The sequence below is a fragment of the Eleginops maclovinus genome, chromosome 7 (genome assembly GCF_036324505.1).
Source record: "Eleginops maclovinus isolate JMC-PN-2008 ecotype Puerto Natales chromosome 7, JC_Emac_rtc_rv5, whole genome shotgun sequence".
Taxonomy (NCBI): Eukaryota; Metazoa; Chordata; class Actinopteri; order Perciformes; family Eleginopidae; genus Eleginops; species Eleginops maclovinus.
The window spans coordinates 7549756-7572732 of NC_086355.1; the positions used below are offsets into that span (position 1 = coordinate 7549756).

Below are 22977 nucleotides of genomic sequence, written 5' to 3' on the forward strand. Positions count from 1 at the left end.
TATCAAAGTGTACTCAAATGTAATGCATGTGCACCGAATGAAATATGCATGACAAATTGGCTTCAGAGCACACAAAGCAGGCAGGTCCTCTGAACCTTTGCACAAAAGCTCATTGAAATTCCTTTCATTATGACTGTGGCACTACAGAGAAACAGAGAGGGACGGACGGAGGGAGATGAGTATAATGATTTCTGATTACAGATGCAGAGAGAGCTTTGCACCATGTACGAAAGATCATTACAAGTAATTATGCGATTTCACAGCTGAAAATTAAACAAAAACACAGGAGATGAGCATTTAGTCATTTTATTTACAAAAGTTACAGTTTGCCTCAATGCCATTAGGTATTATATATTCTTTACACGAAAACCTGCATGTGTGTACAATCCTCCATCTATCAGTGAAAACGCCAGACAAGTGCTATCCAAGCAGACGGTTTTAAATAGGTTTTGCAAGAATGCTAATAGAGTAATCTTAATTACTTTTCCCTGTTACAAACAACAAACAAACAAACAAACAAACAACAAACATGTTACCGAGCAGAAAAAGAAGCAGGAGTAAGAGGAGATTGAAACCTTTAAAACTCTCTCAAGATCTCTAATATCTGTCTAAGCGAAGGTCATAAACGAAGATCATCAACACTCTTAGAGACTATTTAACGTATTGACTAGTTTTGTGGCTTAAACATTTAGAAACTCTGGTGCATGCAGAACCCTTTCATTTTGTAATACTTAATATGATATAAACATTAAAGTAGATAACTTCTTTGCAAGCTTACCCTCTCAATCACACACAAATATAATTCTCATCAGCGAGGCAACTGAGATTTTCATTAATGGAAATAGGTCCATACCAAGTGTCCCAGCTATTTGCAATGGCTTCGATGTTCACTTAAATGTTCATGGGTTGTTGTCACAAGTAGTCTCTTCATCGATCTGCTGGAGGACAGTCACGTCACATAGAGGTTGGCTGGCCAGCTGACAGAAAACAGGGATATTACTCGTAAATGAAGCAGAAAATTAAATGTCATGATGTTCAGATTGATCCTGAACTCACCTTTGAACCGCATGTAGCATGAGTTACAGTGCAGCTGTTTGTTTCGTATTCTGACTTCAGCCCCAGCCTCCGATCCCCCGAGGTTAGACTTACAGTCGATGCACTGAGGAAGTTTAGGAAAGGCAAAAGTTTAAGAGCTATTCAATAGATTTTAAAGCTATACCAAAGTGACCAAGCCCAAAGGCGGAGGGATGACAGAAGCCCCTTGAGTTCATGTATAGAAAGAGAAGAATGAAGGAAAAAGAAGACATGACAGTCACAGATTTGCAGGAGGGATCTCTGTTGGACCCCAAGAGAAGACCAGCATTCTGGGAAAAATCAACAATTAAAGGTTGGTAGTAAGAGAGACAAAGTGAGGGAGGGGTTGATTAGTTTGGCTTGCAGGATTTGGCACAGACAATCTACTGCTGTAAATGGATCAAGACCTCGAGAATCACCAGGACATACCAGGTTAGTCATAAAAGGAAAAGAGTTTAAAGTGATCATGTTAGCGCTTGATAATTGGCCGAGTTGTGTTGACGACGTGCTCCGGGGAGGGGGGCCAACACGAGCCCAGCTCTCACCTTAAAACAGCTCAAATGATAACAGAGCCCGAGGGACTCGATGATCATGGCTGCTCCCTTTCCCAGCGGGGTGTCACAGAACGTACAGATTTTCTTTCCACTCACTGACCTGGATTACAGAACGCACAGCTGTGATTTCAGAGCGTTCCACACATGCATGACGCATGTATGTATGCAGACACACACACACACGCAAAACTCATGTTTACACATGACACGGCACACAGAAGGGTAACACCGATAAATCATTTGTTTGCTTTTGATGAAAATTGATTTTGGTTGAGGGTCAATCATGACCCCCGCTGAAATGAAGCAGCTCCATTTGAAACTTGAAACTTATCAAAAATAAAAGTGTTAATGTCATTTTCTCCATTTAACCTTCTTAATTAGTTTTTAGTCACCTTTACTAATTTATTTTATTTTCAGGAATAAAATGATGATCAAGTCATTTTTTATAACTTTTACATGGAAAAGATCTGGGAACAATTACATTGGATAGTATAAGCTGCTGATGCTTTACATCACATGAAAACAGAAACAGACGAATTAGAAACAACATTACTGTAGGAACAGTGGAATTAAAAAGGGTATCTGTAGCAAAAACAGGATAGTAGATGATTGTCAACCTGTCAACGGTGAAATGGAGTGTAAATATAAGGAGGACATAAAACAACAACACTCAAAAACAACGTCATATTTATAATACATCCATAAGTAGAACAAGTGAAATCAGATGAAGTTCAGTTGCCCCTCGCCACCACTTTCTTCCCCATACAAAGTTATGTTTCCACAACACCACCTGGACTATGAATATGGAACCCAGTATACCAGTGAGAGGTTAGAGGCAGCTGTTGGGGGTGTTAAGCGAAGAAGCACTGTTCATTTTACCTGCTCTGCGGCGGAGGGGCGCCTGCCTCCGACGTTGGCTCTGGAGAAGTGGCAGGTGACAGAGAGGAAGGAGAGGGGGAAGATGACTGCCGGGACCAAGGGGATGAGGGGGTTCCTGCCCCGCCTCTGAGGGAGCCCATGGAGGAGGAGGAAGGCAGGGTAGAGGAGACGGGACGCTGGGCCCCATGACCACCACCGTAAAGGGAAGTGCCGCCAGAGTACGGCGCAGAGTAGTTTTGGGTTTGGGAGTTGCTTCTGGGAGTCCATGAGGAGCGCCAGGAGTTATAGGAGGTGTCCAAGTTGTCAAGAGACTCACCTCTGCAAAGCCAACCCACACCACACCCACGTTAGCCCGTAAGAGGCATTTAAAAGGTCTGGCTACAAACTTTGGAACTCTTTTAATGTTTAAATATTTTAGTAAAGGTCAAATTTGCCAAGTCGGAGTTGTAGCCAGACTTATAAAAGTTTCCATCCTCACACATTATAGGAAATTATTGAAAAGGCCAACCACCATCATAACACAACAGGGTTATTTTACTCTCATACAATGCTGGGGAGACTTTACCTGCGCATTGGTGCTGCGTCGGACTCCTTGGTGGTGCCGACGGTGGCGGAGTTCTGTCGGATCCAGCTTTTGTCCCTGAGCATCGGAGTCTTCTTCTTCATCTCGTTCAGGATCTGCTGGCGCTCCAGCTCCGCCTGAGACAGGGACTGCTTACTCGTCCTGTCACCCATAACACTGCCCGTCACTGAACCCAGAGGGGAGAGATAAACTTTAGAGGAAACATCCTGGGAAGTCAAAAATAAATCATCACTGGCGTGGGAAATTGGAGAAAAAAAAGTGACGGAAAGAACAAGATTGTGATGATGTTGATACGATGATGTTTCCCCATTCTTGATTTGACCTTTTTTATGAAGTGTAATTCAATTATGGAAGCAGAGAAATTACCCTGCAATCAATCAGTTAATTATTTTCGCTGCCTGTAATTTTCCTGTTGGCCGAACAATTGATTTACCAAATGATTGTTAATCAAACAGTTTTGATTTGGTGACATTTAATAATTGACTGATCATCATAATGGGAGCGGATCGGGGCCGAGCCCACCTCTCTCCGGCTCTCTGTATCTCATGGCATTGAGGATGTTTCTCCTCTCCAGCTCCAGCTCTGATGTAGCCCGCTGAATCTGGGCCTGTTTATCTCGTGCATTCCTCGCCTGCTCTTCCAGCAGCCAGTGAGCCATGCCCCCCCGCTGCCCATACACACCTACAGCAGATTACAGCTCACATATACTGTATAATATGCACACGTACGTGCAACAACATGTGTACATTGAGTCCTTTGAAAAAAAAACAAGTATGAAAAGAAACACGGACCAGAATTTGAATAATCTTATATTCCTGCTCTCGCATTTTCATCCAATTCATCACTTTTTAACTTTAAATCAATACAAACGTACCTTTTCTCTGAGGTTTTTCATCTTCATCAAGCTGGGGAGATGATTGAGATTTTGTCCTGTCAAATAGAGGAAAATATCAGTTAGAAAAACTAATCATCATTTTGATAGAAGCCATATATTTAACAAAATGTTTGTTGACAAGTCCCTAAGTTGTTATGAGAAATAGCAGTTATTAAAGGTTATATAAAGAGACTGCACACCAATCACAAGCAACTCTCATCTCAGCTGGAGACCGAACCACTTGCTGGGGGACTTTCAAGTTTAAGAGAGTCTACACAGAGGCATGTTTTTGAATGATTTGGTTCAAATAGAGCCAGAAAGACAGTGCAGTAAATACTTTGACCTCTCAGCTATGCAGTAAATATGTTCCAATGTTTATGTACTGAGAATTGTTTTGTACAGAAACACGATTTGCTACTTGTGATGTCAAATTATTTATCTGGTTTGTGTGACAAATTGTTCTAAGTGGACTTGTTGTTGTTGTTATTGAATGCTTGTGCGAAATAGTTTTGGTATAAAGAAAAAGAAAAAGGTGAACCTGGAGCTACAAATGTGGAGTTTCTAACATGAAGTTAGTTAGTATTAGTTTAAATACAACTACTAACATTTGAAGTCCTTATATTAAGCAGTAAACAGACATTTATTAAATGGTTGAGCATGTAGTTGTAAGCTGATAAGTAAGGATAACTATCCCTTATGGTATGAACACACATTTTATTTATAAACTACAACTGAGTTTTACCAGATCGTCATACATTATACAGCAGCCTCAAGTGTCCACAGAAGGGGTTTTAGTTGGTGAAAAATACATTAATCAACACTTATATCTGCGTCAAACTACCATTTATTAATGCATCATATACTTCAGAGCTCATAAATACTAAACTTGAGGACCTAAATTAAAGTGTTGCCAATACAACCTGTTAAAGTCATTATTCAGACACGCTATAATAACTTGTAAGAGATAGTTGTTAAGCACTTTTAATTATATTATGGTATGAAGCAAGCAGGTGCTATTAGTGCAAGAAGCTATTACTCTATACAGAAAGTAGCATTATGTTATGACTGCAGATGCACTTTGAGTAATGCAAACACAGTCCGTCCTGTACAGTACTAACCTGTCTGTATAGGACAGAGACGGCTGGACATTGGCAAAGCCATGGTAGTCACCAGCCCTTTGGTAGTGTGAAGGGAGGGGTGAGACAAGCGTTACAACACAAAGGTGGAGGACAAAGCACATGCAAACACATTAGTTGCACTTATGTTAATGCAGAGACAAAAAAGCAGGTTATGTTTTCTACCTAAATGTGTTTTTATTAACATGATGGACAGATGAGTGAGTAAAGGGTTAGGGTTTTTAGAAGGAGCAGAGTCAACACTGACCACTGCTGCTGCTGGGCTCTCTCCTGCTCTCTGCGCTGCTGCTCTGCAAATTCCTGCCGCCTCCTCTCCTCCTCTCTCCTTTTCTGCCATCTCAGCTCTTCCTCCTCCCTCCTCTTTCTCTCCTCCTCCTCCTGCCTTTCTTTCTGCTTTCTCTCTTCCTGAAGACGCAGCAGCTCACGCTCCTCCTCTTCCCTCTTCCTCCTCTCCTCGGCCTGCCTTTGGCGCTCCTGCTCCTCCGCCTGTCTTCGGCGTTCCCGCTCCTCCTCCTCCAGCCCTTGGCGCTCCTGTTCCGCCTTCCTCTTTTCTCTTCCTCTTCCCATGAAGGAAAAGTTGGCTGGTTGAAGGGGGAGAGGGGTGAGTGTGGGCTGAGGCTGTGTCTATCCACCACCAGGCTCTCGGGCTGCTAGGAGAAGGAAGGACAGAAAGAGGAAGCATATAAAACAGGAGGCCATGAAATCGTTTAACCTCCAGGAGGAACTGCAACGACAGTGGAAACACTCATGTCCTCCCCTGAGGTGACAACCAGAGAGTGTTTTGAAATTCCAATTTAGGGGGAATTTTTGTTGCAAAAATAGCCAGACATGTTGTAAGTTGAATCAACATGACTAAACATTAATCTGCTATATTTTTACTCATCTTCAAAGAGCTCCACTGTGACATGTTTACATGCTTCAATGTTCAAAAAGAACTATATTTATCTGAAATAAACGAAGGATCAGGATCAGGATTGGGATTGCCATTTACATGCATAAAAACACTATATAAGAAAGGATAGGGGCATCTTTAATGTGAAATTAAAATGCATGATACAAGCCAAAAATAACAGCTCTTTTATCCTCCAGCTTTAGAAACCCCCCTGCGGTTTTTGGTGTTGGGCCATCATTTATACACAATCAAATGTTTTCTTTACCTCTTGTTCGTCTGCGCTGTCGGCAACCTCCTGCTGAGCCTTTATCCACTCCTCCTGCAACTTCTCCTGGTCACGCTTATATTTCTCCTGGATAGAAAAGCAAAGGAAGGGTTATCAAAGGTCCTCCAAGTTGAATCACATGCATGTACATATAATTGTATGGTCACATTGTACAGTAGGAAGAAACAGTCATAAAATAGAAACAAAAAATACCGTAGCTGTATAATATTCAGATAATTCCAACCTCACCTACATGTTATCTAACCACACTAAAAAGTGTCAAGCTTGCCCAGGGCAGGCAGTCTCCCTGGCTTCATGAAATCAGGCCGTGTTTCCAACAGGGAATAAGATCGGAGGAGTAACAAGCATTCCCGGCTACAGCACTCTGTTTGTCCAACTTTGATCTCCATCCAGAAATAGACCCTCAGAAAATGTTTTGACAGTATTCTACTACATTTAAGTTGGATACTCGACAGATGCTTTACTTTAAGCGGCCAGAGAGCCCCTTAGGGTTTTAGTTTTTTGCCTATTAGGAGCCGTCAGCCTTGATTGTGAGGATCTCCTAGCCTGTCATTTCAAGCTCTGTTTCTTGTCCCTTTTTGTCGGATAGAGCACACATCAGATGTACAGATGGGTGTTTTATATCAAATAGATTTAGCTTCATTTCAGTTTTATTACTGGACTGTACACATCAAATTTCAAGGATTTTAGGTACACCTAGATGATCCAGTTTAATACAACAGTCATTCAATCAATTCATTAATGAAGAAGGTTACAATGATGTGGTTGAAACTGATTGAAGAGGTGTTGATTCAACGTTATAGTCATTTTAGTTGGTGTTGGTTTTAGTTAGCTGGTTAGGTGTACTTTTTTGGTATGGTAATATTGCAATGCCATAGACTTAATATAGTGCTATCCTTGTAATCAGAAAAAAGATTACTGCAAATGCTAAAATGTGCCTTACAAGGATATAGATCAATTACAACTAAAAAACTAAGATGTTAATTACATTTGATTGTGTCGTTTTTTGGCTTTAATAGTATTTCATTCGATTGGGGATTTTTAAAACTCAATACCCTGCATTCATTTTCAGCATATTGTCCCTAATAATGTGTACGATACCGTCGTTCTATATGAGTGTGTCTTTGTGTACCTGTAGGAGGCGCTCCTGCTCCTTATGCCATTTCTGCTGTCTTTTACGCTCCTCTTCTGGGTCCCAGGACCAGCGGCTGGAAGAGGTAGTGATTGGGGGAACAGGTATCTGCAGACCGAGAAAATCAACATGCAGTATAAATGCACTTGCTTGTATTTATCAATAAGGCAAACGGTTGAGTTTTTCTTTCATCGTACCAGACTAACTGTCTGACACTGTAACTGACTTTGCAGTATTGTCAAATCTAATGGATTCAGAGCACACTGTACAACATATTTTCTTCTCGGACATTTGAGTATTCATGCTTCCTGCAATCCAAGAAGACTATTGGCTGGCTAAAAGGCTGGAGAAGCACAGTGAATCAGAGTCTGAAGTAAAGTGGTGCACATGAGATTCTTTATAATGGTTCTCGACTTTGGAATAACTGTGGATTTAAGGATATTGTTCTGCTGCAAAAGAAAACAAATCAAAAGAGAACAAACTGCCATTCATGCACTGATAATACTACTCACATCTGGCATTGCAGACTCTGATCCTCCTTGAAAAGAAAGACAATCATATGGTCAATACTTCTGACACGGACAGAGAGAACAATGATGTTTACCTCAAGATCAAATACTGTAGAAGCACAGAGTTGACATGCCTATGAAAAGTTCAAATGACTGATTTTCTCAATTCAAGATCAACCACTAGTTGACATTTACATTGGATTTCAGCCCACACTTGTAAATATAGGAACATCAATAAAATGATTGTGAGTACAACAAGAGCAAACTCACTGAAAAAACACACATGGGCAGCATGCATACTTAGGATGCATACAAGTACAGCGCAGCCAGAAAGGTTAACAAACACTTCAATACATGCATGCTAAAAGAGCAACAGGAATGCTTTTTACTTCATGCGCAGCAGTGTGAAAAGTAACCATGTGTTAAACCTGGACGCCCTCATAAAACCCCCACAAACACTTCAGGACTCAAAGAATGGTAGTTGTGGTTGGTACGCTGGCCTAATGTCTGACATGCTGTACAACATTTGGAGCTTTTATTCTCAGAGTGTGTATATTTTCTTCAAATGTTGTTTTGGGTCTCTTTTTCACTTCGAAAATTCAATGAACTGATGGTTTTATACCTTCATATTGAACATAACAAAGCTAAACAATGTTAGTTGGGTTTGAAAGGAGAAATTTGCCCTAAATATCACTAGACTCCCTTGGTTTGAAAAGCATGTCAGTGTCCCAGATTGTACCAAGCGAAGGTGAGGAGGTCACTGCACACTCAACCCTTTTTACCACAGAGGTAGACCAGCGCACTGACACTGGACCCTGAGCCACCTGAAGGAGGGAAGTGGCACAGCACAAAGGTTACACTCTGGCACCAAACAGAGCTATAGAGGAACCTATTTTTATCCTGACAGCTCATAATCAATTGATAATACTTGAACACGAAGCTGTAAATGATAAGAAACATGCACAACTCCCCTGAGAATCAGAAGAATGAGACAGTGAGACAAAAGCACAGAGAACCCAGCCACCAGATAACACAGATATCTCATTACCATTATTATTAAGAGTCATCCGACCCCAATTTATTCAATGTTTTTACCTTTTTCAAAAAACTCTGACCTCCGTTTTAAGTTTTTCAAAGATATGGGTTCTGACTCTATATGAGAGATGGAAAACAGTGAGGAGAAAAACATGTTTTACCAGGTGATAACATCCTATCCACTAATACATAGATTATACAAGTGTTGCTTAAGATGTATTATAATATATTTCAGTTTATGATGCATCATTTTGTTACATAACACAGTAAATGTCAATCATTTTCTATCCATAATAGTCCAAGTGTCTGCAAAAAGTTGCTCCCAGAACTTAGTAAACAAGATTACATCAATATATGTTTTTGTATTCAGTACAGAAATAGAAATCCATTTCTGACCTTTCTGATTGTGAGCTCTGCTCTTTACCTTTGTTCCTCATGGTCACCGGCTGCTCACGGAAACCTCCATTAACTCCGTTTGAAGCCACATCCTGCAGGGAGACATGGCAGGGTGCACGCTCATTAAAGGGACTCGACACAGGAATAAAACTTGATCGAACCTGAGTTCATTCTGGGTCACTCACGATGACGGGGTAGGCGGGGGCCTCTTTGGTTTCCAGCTTTTCCATGGAAGTGCGTGAGGTGAAATCCAGGCTGGAGCTGACCGCGTTTGAGTCAGAGGAACCTAGAAGTATCGGATGATCCATACTGGTCAGATTGATGGTCTTATGGCTTTGATATGGCAGGGAAGGTTGATCTGTGTCCCAGACAATGCAACGGCAAAAAATAGGACGTGTTTGTTTGCACTTAAAACAAACTTTTTTCTGTGAGTGCAGAAGTCGTTTGTATATGTGAAACTTTGACACAGAATTGTTTATTAACATAAAATCTCTATAAAGCAAGGGACAAGGTTGCTGTTATGGTGTTATTATAGAGAGCAGCAGGGTGTGACAGAGAAACCTTCCCCAACCATGCAGCCTATTAAAGCCTCCATAAACCCAAACAGTGTTTCTAACAGGCTCACAACCACTGGGCTTCACTAAAGTATTCTAGCAAGTACTGTGTGTTAGTTCAAGTGAGCTACTCCGGGAGGTGTATTATTATTTGAAAGGACACTGACGCAGTAAGTTATAAGTAAGCCTGTTATACTAACACTGTGAAAACTAAAGTGGGTTAGTTCTCCACAAGGAAAAAACCACAAGGATACAGAGAGGAACGCTGATGAGTAGAAATAGGAGAAATGGAAAAACATGACAAGAAAAACACACAGGGGAAAAAATGGGAATAAGAACCACTGAAGTCACCAAATAACAGTGTACTCTCGTCAGACGAGAAAAAAAAGTCACAGGTCCTTCTCCATTTAACTGTCAAGAAATCATTCATGGATGATTTCACAATAGTTTACGGACCAATTTAAAATGTCAAAACGGTTTAGCAACACTAGAAGCATAAGCAGCACTGTCATTCCAGGAACTCAACCCTTAAAGTGGTTCAATTGATTCTCACGCCAACAAAAACCACACCCACTCAGACAGACAGCGTTAATAGAACTCACTGTTCTTGCCATGATGGCGTATATCCATGACCAGACTGCCCTCCTGAAGAGCCTCCTCCATGCAGGACTTCCAGTCTAGGTAGCTCATTTCTGCCACCTGCTGCCCGTTCACCGCCAGCACCTCGTCTCCGACATGGAGCTGGCACATCTCTGCAGTGCTGCCTGCATGAGACGGAGCAAAACGGGATCAGCAGCAGAGAAAGTGCACAGTTTTACCCTTGCAGGGAAATGGCTGTTTATCATTTATAAGAGTTTAATGTTTGTGCATAAAACAGTGGTTTACAAACTGTTTTCATTCTCAGCAGAATAATCCTCCACATTTGGAAGTGACATTTAAAAATCTGATTCTAATCCACAACAAAAACCTTCCCAAGCTTTAAGATTTGGCCTGACATGAAAGTCACTTGTGTAAAAGAATTCGATCACTTCAATACAACAAGAATTGTAATTAAATAAAAGAAGCATCTTCTGCCTCAACCAATATTACCATCTTTACTTTTTTGTTGCCAACCATCAATGTTTTGTTTCTTACTAATGCTATTGTGATTTTATTCATGTACATGTTACATATTTTGTTGTCTTATATCATGTTTTCTCTCCCCTGTGTCACAACACTGGCACACAATTGTAATAAAAGTGCGTAGTCCTTAAATACATCTGTAGTGAACCAATTGACGCTTCAGTACGCTGTCGGTTCAAACTGGTGTGATAAACCTGCTATTGTGTTCATGCATTGATGTTGGGTATTACAAGTGTTAGTGGAACGTAACTAAAATACATGAGATACTGTGAAGGTGGAGCAATCTCAGTAGAAAGAGAGGCACAGGCTCTGCAGATCTGACCCAGATAGATGCTGCCCTACATAGGTCTGGCGTCACCACTAAAACAGACCTAAAAACCTGCTGACAACTACCCAGCAGGGCCTGGATGTAAAGTACAACAGAGCCAAAATTACCACTGTATCTGTGTTTACCACTATCAGTCAGATAAGACTAATGCCTTTCCTTTTTATCACTGGGAATGTTGGAGTTTAGGGTTGGTAGTTTGGCTGACCAGCACACGTCATACTGGCTGCGAATACAGTTCTACCCATAAAATCCTAATGTGTTTGTTTCAAGTTGTTTCTAACAAATATCTCAGTGGTTACCTGGCTGGATGGTGGTGACACGAGCTCCTGTGGAGTCCCAGGCTGCCTGGAAGCCAAAGTCTTTGCTGCTGTTGGGCTTCTGGTTCAGGCTGATCCGCATCTCAGAGTAGTTCTCCTAGAAACCAAACACCAAGACAGGTGAGAGGAGATGAACCAAAATGATTCATAAACACAACAAAACCCAGCTTTAGGTGCAGAAATGTGGTCCTGTCTTTCCATCACTCTGGATCTCGGCATGTGAGGTTGTGTGTCTTTGTGTGAACCTGGCCAGCGTTGGCAAGAAAGCCTTGTATTAATCATTTATGGCTATTCATCGAATGCCAACCTGTTGCTTTTGTTTTATTACTGCAGAACAGCACTTTATTATTCTCAGTTATATTTACCACAAAGCTAAAAATACGTCAGAGTCTGTTTGCATTGTCAGTATAAAATACAATATGTGAGAAAATAACTTCAATATGAAAGCTGGTCTTTTCTTTAATAGAAATTACCTGGCTAATTTCTTTGGCTGGAGCAGGACTGACTGGAGTTTCACTCCTGACTTGAGGAAGGACAGGTGAGACACTCTTAGTAGAGGTCACGCTCTTCACGGTGGTCTTCTCTTCTTCTTCCTCCTCCTCTTCCTCCTCCTCCTCACTGCTGTGAACTGAGCTGGACTGAGATTGAGCCTCGTCCTCAGAGGTCATGAATTGGTGATAGCGGCTCGGCACTGTCGACTTCTTGGAGACATCTGCGCTGCCGTTGACACGCTTCGGAGCGGTGTCCGTCTGTACGGCCTAAATGCAGATTGGGAAAGATCGAGAAATAATTCATATTGTGACATTTATTTGATCAACTCACTGCTGCTGATTGCAAAATAATCAATTCAAATGTGTGGGATAATATAATTGAAAACTCTTTAATTGACACAATTGTCACCTGACGGTCACTAGCTGACCTGATAGCACAGTAACAGTAATGAATGTGAGGGAGGCTGTAAATAGCAGCTCTGTCAGTCGAGTTAGCCTTATAAAAACACCAGATTCATACATTATTCACAAGGTAATCAGATCGGACTCTAGGGTAACATTGATACACTCAAAACAAATAACACCGTACCAGACCAACAACATTTATCCTGCCAAACAAACACTGTCCCCTCATGCCCTCAGCTGTCATTCAGCCCTTTGTCCTGCACTGGTAGTTTGTTTTTAGTTGTATAAATGTCCAGTACTCACTGTGAATGGTCGGGGCAGTGAGCTGAGGCGGGATGACTGGGTCCCGAAGGGCCTTGCGGTGACAACTGAGGTTATACGTGCGCTATCCGATTTCTGGTAGCTCCTGGGTAGGGAGGCGGAAACCCGAGACACCCCGGGAGGCTTGGGTTCCATTGAGCTGGTCTGTGGTTGTTGTTTGTACAGAAAACCAGAGGAGGGGGCCCCCACCTCAGTCTGTATGCGCGACAATGGGCGCCTAGGCTCCAGCACCTTTTGTACGGAGCTAGAAGAGGAGATGACTGTGGTTGTGGTCTCCTCTGTCTTGACTCTGCTTTTGCGTTCTGTGACTGGACTCCTCTGTAAAGGTGCAGCAGTTGGAGACTGCGATCTGCGGCTGCTGGGAATGATGCTGGGAGTCAAGGTGGGGGTGAAGGTGTTTGTGGTCTCCTCTGTCTTGACTGTGCTTTTGCGTTCTGTGACTGGACTCCTCTGTAAAGGTGCTGGAGAATAAGATCTGCGACTGCTGGGAGTGACGGTGGGGGTCAAGGCGGGAGTGATGGTGGTTGTGGCGTAGCTGCCTGCAGAACTATCCACAATGTCAACTTTCCTTGAGGTGGGAGGGGAGGCGGCCCTGCCAGTAGCTGGGGTGGCAGCGTGGGGTTCGACCTCTTTCAGAGAAGACTCAGAGGAATAGTAAGGAGTGTCAATAGTGTAGCTCCTGGCAGGAAAGGTGTGGGTGCGTGGGGAAAGGACAGGTTTATCAAATACGTCGTCGTCGTCCAGGTAATTCAGAGATCCTAAACGGCTGCCGATGCTGTTCCTTCCTTTATTTTCTCTGTGACCCAGACAGAAATAAAGATGTAGATGAAAAGGGATAGAATTTAAGAAAATAAAGTGAAAATGTGACATGAAGGAGTGTGAGTGACAGGAAGGACAATAGAAAAGTACAAGTTGAAAAGAGGAGAGGTGGGGCAAAAAAAAAAGATGCGGCTTGTTATAAACCATGATTAAATTACACTTTCACACTGACTGAAGGCACAATGACTCCTCAACCACTCCTGCACAATTATCCCGTAGTCTCTGCCTATAATACAGAGCTTTACTTTTATTACCTTAGCAAAGGATCCCCCTCCGAGGGTAAGAGGAAAATATTGGAACAAGTTATTTAATGCAGAAGCATTTAATCTATCAATAACATATCTTGCACTCATTAGCACCTATGAAGGTGTGCTTTCTCTTACCTCTCCTCTTGCATCTCCTTGAAGGTCTTAGACCTTCTGTTGTTGCTGCTGCTGCTGCTGCTGCTGCCGCTGTACGTGATCTCCTCTATCTTCTCCCTTTCCTCTTTTTTCTTCACTATATCAGAGTTGACACTCCTGCGCCGGTTCTTCCATTTACTCAGGTCCTGCAGAAAAAGTAAGCATAGATCACCTCATGCACCATTTTGTAACAATTCAGCCTGAATCAAGATAAAAAAGACTTGTTGTGTTGCAAGGCTGACTGTACAGCTGGAGGGAGTAAAGTTGAGAATGAGAGAGAAAGACAAAAAACAGAAAGGGCTTCATTTGAAGGTGTTCTATTTGTGTGCTTTAGGCTCCTCCCGGCTCACTTCCCCTGTGTATTTGGGACTGTGTGACCTAAATGCTGCTTAAAGACTCTATTATTTAGCCATGACACTTACCGGACGGCTGAAAGACACACCATCGTCAAAGCAAGTCACACAAATATAAATAACTTTTTATTACTTTTAACTCATATACCTTAAAAAGATCACATGTGATGGATCACTGCTGTTTAAAACTAGAGCACCACTCCAAAACAACATTTTCCAAGAACAACTTTCACTGTCAAGTCAATTTAAGATGGATTAATATATGTATTTAATTATTGGTAGGTGTCTGTCTTACACCATCCGTCCATATAACATCATGAGACCACTTCACTTGAATTATACTATTAGTATTTACAGGACGTGGCGTTTCCTGCCTCAGACACTGATTTGGAAATGAGGGCAGTCCAGAGCCAGAGGGCAGTGCTGCACCAATCACTGTCTATCTCTGTCTCTGGCTTCTATCTAAACAGCCCTCTTTTCACCCTGCGGGCACAGACTGCAGCACGACACCTGCTCTCTGATAGCCGCACAGATCCTTTCAGATCATGCGCTCGACTTTCACTAACAACAAAACTTCTCTCTGCCAGAGTGAGCTTGTCTCGATTCAGATAAACACAATGTCAGAAACATAAAAGGTAGTACTCACATCCTGCCACTTATCCTCACTTTCCCTTGTCTTCTCACGATACTTCTGAAGCTCTTCGTATCGAACCTGCCGGATGAGGTTGGAGTCAACCTGGATATCGACTGCTGATTTACTCCTGTGGAAAGAAAGAGTTGAAAAGTGTTTTAAAAACAACTAGGGTATGAGCAAAGATAAGTGAGAAGGGTTAGTTTGGTTAGTCTGGATATCCTTGCACAAGCTATACAAAAGGTTAAAAAGTTAGCAACATTTTTAATAATATTACAATTTCAAGGTAGAGTATGCATCCACCGTGTCTTACCATCACTGTAGCAAAAAAGAAACACCATTTCAAACCAAAATAATCAAAATATTTCCCACCTTTCTCCTCCCATCCATGTTTTTGGATGCTCATAATAAGTCATGTAACCTGCTACCAAGTGTTAGTTTGCAATCACAGCACACGAGTCAACCACAACAAAATGTGGAGTGATGTAAGCTCAGTGGGTTAGTAACACATATCCAGCCCTTCCCGTCATGCAAAAATAGCGAAGTCACTCACTGCCATAAAAAAGAAAAATGCACTTTGTCCCAACTTACCCAATAAGGCCTGTTATGATTTGCTATCAGGGTGCTCAGACCAGTGCTCAGTCATAACTCTCACTGGGACACACCAGTTTAGGTAGATGACCCTGCGTATTTGCTATTGCACGCATCTTTTCACTTTATTGTGTTGTCCATAGAGCTCTGCAGAGCAATGAATCCCACCCCCCACACCCCCCCCGACCCGCATCACCCTGAACTTGGCCTTGTGCCATACAATACCCTGTGTTGTGTGTCAGCATTTAGCAGCTAGTGAGTGAGAACAGCAGCACAAAAGCAGGGTGCAGCGAGGTTCGACTGTAAGAGGCCAGAGCAAATGCAAACGTGCCACATTCCTGGGAGCCCGTATCAACTCACCCGTCGATACTCTCTTGCATATCCCGCTGTCTAGGGAACCAGAGAGAACCACAACACAACAAAGTCACATGTCTGCAAAAGAGCCAATGAGGCTGAGAGGGATCTGGTCAAGAACTTGAGGCAATTACCGACTGTAAGATCAACTTATTCCTAGCTGGTGTGATACAAATGAATATGAAAAGCCAGCTAAAACATGACTGAGCAGTTTTAAATCAGAGTTTAAGTTGTGTATAGTAGGCTTACAGCTCAGTGTTACCTTTCCTTTTCCTGACACTCAGTGTATAGACACTTATGGTTCCTTAAACAAAGCTGTCTTTCTGAAGACTGCGACATGATGTCACTGGAAACATGGCTTTACATATGGACGTGAAGTAAATCCAGATGGCATTGACTCCAGGTTAAATGGTTGCTTTGTGTGTGCTTGTGTGTGGCTGTTCATGAGCAAACACTAGAGTACAGACTTGTGTTCAGGTTACTATGGAGTCCATGAGTCGCGTCTTCATAGCTGTGGGGAATTTCTATAGGCTTTCATGGTGGGGCTAACAGGCAGGACTACATTAGTTTACCGAGCTTGGTGCTGTCAGTGGGTCCAGGAAGTTATGTTTGGATATTACTCAGGATTGAACGCTTCCACACTCTCATGCTGATGCACTTTGAGCTTTACATGTCAGTGTGAAGTTCCCCCTGCTTAGGAAATCGACATTGACCTCTGACCAGATCAGTGTTACTGTATGTGTTCAGTGAGGTTAACAAATGGCCAATTGAGTCCATAACAAGATCATGAAGTCTAACATTTTCTTTATTAAGCTTGCAATATTTTTTCCATTCACAGGCAAACTCTGATGGGAAAACAAAACCAAAGATACAACTCTGAATTTAGGTCTCTTCGACATTTTCTAGATGTACCAATGATAGATGTCTGTTCTAAAATCACACTTTAAAAACACAGTACCAGTAGGTATCATTTCGGAACCCCATTGAAAAACGAGATGGTGCATCTCAAAGGGTTTATCCTAATAAATACATTTCTATATCATTTCCACGCGAAAGTAAAATGAACCTTTTGCCATCATGCAGAAAAACTACACCAATGGCCCCATGCTTACAATGTCATAGGGACTTTCATAACAGTTTATTTCTGGCTGGAAAACCTTTTTTTAAACATGAAATAACAACAAACATTCAAAACACAGAAAGAAATCTGAGGTGTTGCTGCTCCTTCATTGCAGTGTATATGACAGACCCACTGAATGCAAAAATTCACCTACAAGATTTTATAACGAAGAGTTGAAATTGATAGATATCAAATCTATGGCAGCCTTCAAACTAATCGTTTAACAAGTGGGATCAACATGCAGTCTAGACCACACCATCAGACAGAAAGAACCTCAAGACTGGCCCTTATGAATTTTCACGGTCTACAAGGTGAGGAGAACCAACAGGCACTGTTACATCAATCTGTTTCAACGACCTCAGAGCAGCCAGCCTCTCCACCATGAGCCTCTTCTTATGTCTCAGCTGACTGGCTTCCCTGATAGACTGCCATTTCTGCAGGTCACCTTCGCTACAGTAAGAAGGCACTAAGGGTGTCATCATAGAGCTCTGGCTCTGATCAGAACAAACTCCAAATTTCCTGACAAGCATGTCATCCGTTTTAGGACGCATCTCATTCTCAGCCTCATTCTGTTTGTCTGCTGCCGCCTCCTTGGTCAGAGGACAAGGGGGGCACAGGAGTCTGGCTTTTAGGTCAGGAGGCAGATCCCACGGCTCTGGGATGGGCATAGGGGCGTAGTTGTCAGGGGCCCCTGAGAGTGGCCGCTGTTGTTGAGCCTGCTGAGATTTCTCCTTACGGTAAACAACATCATCCTGCTCGATGTCGGGGAACTCATTCTCCTCGGTGACGCCGTGTCGCTGGGTGATGATGTTGAGTTGCGGCTCAGAGGTGTAGCGACGACGGTAAGCAGACAGCTGTGTCTTCATCAAAGCCATGTCTGTGTTGGACTGGAAGGCAAGGGTTCGCCTGGTAAACATGTCATCATTCTCCAAATCAGGGATAATGCTCTCATAATCAAAGATGTCTGGAGGCTCCCGGGGGTCTTGGCGCCCTAGGAGGGGCCACCTCTCACATTTGACCAGCCTGGGACCCGAGGCAGGGTTCACTGGGGCAAACACCAGAGGGGGGTTCTCTAACAGAGGGGACTGTATCTTGGGGAGCTGAGGGAGAGTGTGTGCTTGAATGTGAGGACTGCAGGTTGGGCAGAAGGAGAGAAGAAGGACAGAGAGGTGATGAGTGCATGCATGTGAAATGGATCAAAGAGCAAGAAAAGGAGGAAGAGAAACATCAAGCAGCCACAGCAGTGATATTTGATTCAAACTGATTTTTGATCAAATAGGGATTTTACATCACTCTGCTAAGAAGTAAAACTGGGATGCGTGTCAAGTCTTGGATAGAATAGATTGTATAAAAATAGGAGAAAGATTATTTTTCTATTTTAGTACTGTAAAGCATGTTAGGGCAATTTTCAGTAGCTTTTAAAAGAATAATTAGTACATTAGAAAGCAGCTCATTTTAAATTCAGCCTCAAAAGGAGCAAATTATAGTTCTCCTAGAAATGCTAGATGCTCTAACTCATTCCTTCATTGTCACAATCATGCAGCTTTATCGACCTTTTCCCCACAACGAGGGTGGTGTGAGCCGAGGCCTCGTGTGTGTGGGAGTGAGAGGGGGAGGGGCCGGAGTGAGAGGGGGCGGAGGAGAGCCAAGGACTGGTGTCACAGTCCGAATCATCTGATGAAGAGGTCGACTTCTTATGGCTACAGCCGGGGACCGCAGTGGGAAAGAGGGAAAGAAAAGAGGCGGAGAGAGGGTAAAAGGGAGGTGAAAGATAGGAGAGCAATAGCAGGGAAAAAGAGAGAGAAGTAAGTGGGAGGAGTCCATATAGGAAATGCAGTGAATGACAGAAAACCCATTTCTTAATTTAAGGATCTTAAAGGTTAAATTGGCATGCAATAATTATTTAAAGATTGCAAAGTGTCTGGCAGAACAGTAAGAAAAGATAATGCAAGAAGCAAGGCATTAACTTTATCCATGATAATGCTACTCTGTAATGTATGTATAAATATATATGAGAGAACCTCACATTATGCTGGATTTGAACACCCCCACACACCTGAAGCCTTGTATCTTCTTGTACCAGGGTCTCCTCTGAGAGCCCATTTTAATCTTCTGTATGTGAACGTCTTCTTCGGGGGTCCAGAACTTTGGTAAGAACTTGTCATAAGACACTTTGGCAACAGGCTGAGGTTTGATGCCCATCTTGCGGGAGTAGAGGTCATCTTGGATGGGGTCGGCATAGCCCTCCTCATCGTCCTCATCCTCAGAGTCACCGTAAATCTCCCTGAACAGGCTGTCGGTGGACACGGGCCGGCGGTGGTCCACCCTCACGGAGTCCTGCTGGGGGAGCTGCATTTCCCCACTGTTGAGGCCGCTGCTGCTCAAGAGAGACAGCCGAACACACGTGTCAAAAGAATGTTTTCAGCAGCAGCACAGCACGCCAGTCACGCAAAGAGGAGCATAATGAGATGACGCAAGGATTAGCAAACCAATGCAAGCTTGAAAACAAATCAAGGAGGCAAAACTTGATTTGAAGAGTTATGTTGCCAACTCAAATCACTCCTCCAAGCTCAAATACGTGCTGCAGATAAAATCTCAAAACAATCCAAACAGAAACCAACAAACGGATGACTCCAAAGCACTGTTAGAGGCAGCATACTACAACCAAGGAGGTTGATCATGGTTACAGTTAACCATGCAAACTGAGGGTAAGAGAAGCGCTTTGGTTGGCTCTCATCAGGCAGGCACATCAAAGTCACACTGTTGCTTCAAGTTCTCTGACCTGAGGCAGGTCACATTCTGACGAGGGGCAACATTGGGGGTCATATTGACCTTAGGCCAGGTGCCCCCGCTACCGGAAGGCGCCCTTCCTGCAGCCACGTGAGTGACGGGCACGGCGAAGTTGGTGGGAGTGGCCGGGGAGGGGCTGTGGAAGCGTCTGCTGGCCAGGTCGTCCAGAACAAGGTCAGGGTCCGGTCGTTCTGCATCAGAGTCGCTTCCGCTTTCATACTCGTAGGCCAACTGTACATGAGCCGCAGGCAAGGCACTCTGGGATACTTGACTTTGGCCATAGCACTCGCTGAGGTCGTCAGTCCACAGCAAATGAAACACAACACCAGTACACAACGACATCGACCATATGAGACAATAAAACCGCAACACAAACACCAACACGATGGGAGAGGAGACAATGTCAACTTGAGGCAATTGAAGCACAATGTGGTACACTTGATTTCTGGAGTTGCTCTTAAGAAAAAAGGAAGAACACCTTCAATAAAATCTAAGTGTTTACTGTTTTGTGTGATAGTACCTGGTCAGTGCGCCTTCATCCTCTGTGTATATGGGGTTGACCAAGCTGCGGCGATTTTCCTCATTGCGTTCGGCCCGTTTCTTCCTCAGCGGAGCCGGCACGTAGCCTGACGCTTTGTCTTTACTGGGCAGGAACTGGTTGAACTGGGCCGTGGCCTTGGGTGTGATGCTTACTGACCGGCGGTAACTAAGACCGTCTTTGTTGTCAGACATCCTGAAGAGAGAGTCTGCCTCAGTGTCACTGCAAAAACCTGGAGCATAGAGGGAGGACAAACTAGTTTTAAAACATGTTGTGAGAATTGAAGAGAAGAAGGAGGTTTGATAAGTGTAATGAAGTAGCAAAAAAGAGAAACATTATGTGAAAGAGAAAAGAGTGAGGGGAGTGTGTTGTGTGTTCTGGCGTGACTTCGAAGGACTAACAGAGGGGTGCAGGGTGGGGAACGGAGGCCTCCTCATTTACAAGCTAGTGTGGATGGCTGAGGAATGTCTCACTGCCCTCTCCTACAGGGGGGACAACACTCTGCGATCACTGACCAGCACTTGACCCTCTATTATGCATACCACACTTTTGTCATGAAACAAGATCACATACTGACTTCAGCATTGATATATAATGTCTCCTTCCCGGGGGGACCTTTCAGTGAAAACATTCACTTTTAAAAGCGCACCACTAGATGGCAACAGGCATTTGTTTTCACAGATGGGAGGCAACTTTCTGGCTCGAAAGCCGCATATTTCTCAGTTCACAAATATTTGAAGTTCGTGACAGATGAACTTAATTGTCAATATTCATGCAAAGAAATACGTGAGAAAGTCTGGACAGTTTTATTGATCAAAAACCAGGGTGTGAAGAAGATTTCACAATAAAATAATATAAAGAAAGCATGCTCTGAACTGTTATATGGCTCAAAGTCAGCATTAGAAGGGTGGAAAGAAAGAGGTCAAGAACGGCAGGTTTTAAAAGTTTTATCAGATTAGAGCATGTCTGATTATGTTTGGGCATAGATGCAAATGATGTCTCCTACCCTCGATGCTACCTTTAAGAGTGGTTTCGGATGAGATGCTCTTGGGTCGGGAGCCTAAAGAATCCAAGCTGTCCAGGGAGTCGTCTCTCCGGTGTCCGCCGCCTCCTCCTCCTCCTCCTCCTCCTTCTTCTTCTTCTCCTCGGTTGGAAGAGCTCCTCTCGCTCTGAGTACCAGCTATCTCCAAAACCGCTGTCTCTGACACTGCTGCCTTTCTGACTGGGCGATTCCTGCAGAGCCTTTCATATACATATACACACACATACACACACACATACACACACACAAACACACACAGTCAGATAATAGGGTCACAAATTATATTATTTAGCTCCACTGTGTGTGTGTGGTGCGCCAAAGAACTCCCAGGTAGAGTGTGAAGTCTGTACTTTTTGGCCCTTTTTTTCTTACACTCAGTTACTGTGAACACACACTCCCTCAGTATACTGTCTATCAGGGACGGTGCATAGAATTTGAATGATACAATTAGATCTGTTCCTCTTCACTGCCAGCTGTGTCAAAACAAACAGTCCCATCTTTCATGTACCCTTGTTGTCAGTTTACTGCATGAATTTCTTTTTTATTGCGTGTAAACACAAAGGCAAGCTCCGGAGGCACTTTAACGAGCGTGGTTAAAAACAAGCAAAAACTTGTCAGCCACTTAAAAAGAAACTTATTATTTTCAGATCTGTAATCCAGCAAATCCCAGCAGACAATACAAGTCCACAAACTAAATCCAGCATTACCCCACGCCAGTGCGCTTGGATTATCATAGCTAAAAGTACAAAACGAGCACAACCCAACTGCTATTATTTCAAATCCCTTTAGTCTTTTGAATTACAGAGGACTTGCACACCACCACCTATAAATCTATGTGGAAAAAAAAGTGCCACACTCAACACTAGAACGACTTTAGTCTTGTTCAAGAAAGGAAGCATCTATTATAACCGGCAAACTATGCGAACTTGGTGCCGGGCAGTAAACAAGATTAGAATAGCTGAATCGAGGAATCAGGTCATTTATGACTTAACGTATCTTTGGTTTTAGTGGTCAGCAATCTGAGGCCCCCCAGTGTTTAACAGCCATTCTTCTGCACATAGTCTACATACCAGCGAGGAAACAGAACCTTACTGTGCAGTGGCTGTAAAAGAGGATTTCTTTCATGCCATTTCTGGTTTCCCCAAGAAAATGAAGCTTTTGTTACCTGACGACACAGGTTTGACAGCTCAGAGCGCACACTGGGATAATTATCCACTTTGAGGGTTTTACCTTGTATAGTGCTGTGCCCAATAAGCCTTCGAATGCCTTGAAATTCAGGTAAGGTCCATCATAGATACGGTCACACTGAGCTCTTCTTCCCAGCCAGTATATGGTGATCAATACCTGCAGAGAAGACAACACTTAGACAAACCATGGAATATATGTGGGAATGAATTATTGTTACCACGTCAGATGACAGCTATACTTTAAATCTAGCTGATGAATGTTC

At 43.0% G+C, this 22977-nt stretch overlaps 1 protein-coding gene across 1 annotated transcript in view; it reads right to left on the minus strand.

Moving 5' to 3' along the window:
- Positions 1–290: 290 nt before the first annotated feature.
- The window catches only part of lmo7a (LIM domain 7a), a 43914-nt gene continuing 21227 nt past the window's right edge, over positions 291–22977 (minus strand). The window contains 27 exon segments of the mRNA XM_063887479.1: positions 291–977; positions 1057–1159; positions 1620–1728; positions 2508–2825; positions 3073–3256; positions 3613–3771; positions 3965–4020; positions 5083–5139; positions 5348–5651; positions 5654–5747; positions 6258–6344; positions 7411–7518; positions 7923–7948; positions 9015–9071; positions 9379–9442; positions 9536–9708; positions 10507–10668; positions 11654–11768; positions 12145–12429; positions 12871–13684; positions 14091–14254; positions 15108–15222; positions 16044–16073; positions 20468–20717; positions 21492–21618; positions 21620–21727; positions 22758–22871. Of these exon segments, the coding sequence (XP_063743549.1) occupies positions 955–977; positions 1057–1159; positions 1620–1728; positions 2508–2825; positions 3073–3256; positions 3613–3771; positions 3965–4020; positions 5083–5139; positions 5348–5651; positions 5654–5747; positions 6258–6344; positions 7411–7518; positions 7923–7948; positions 9015–9071; positions 9379–9442; positions 9536–9708; positions 10507–10668; positions 11654–11768; positions 12145–12429; positions 12871–13684; positions 14091–14254; positions 15108–15222; positions 16044–16073; positions 20468–20717; positions 21492–21618; positions 21620–21727; positions 22758–22871 (4206 nt within the window). The 3' untranslated portion in view covers positions 291–954.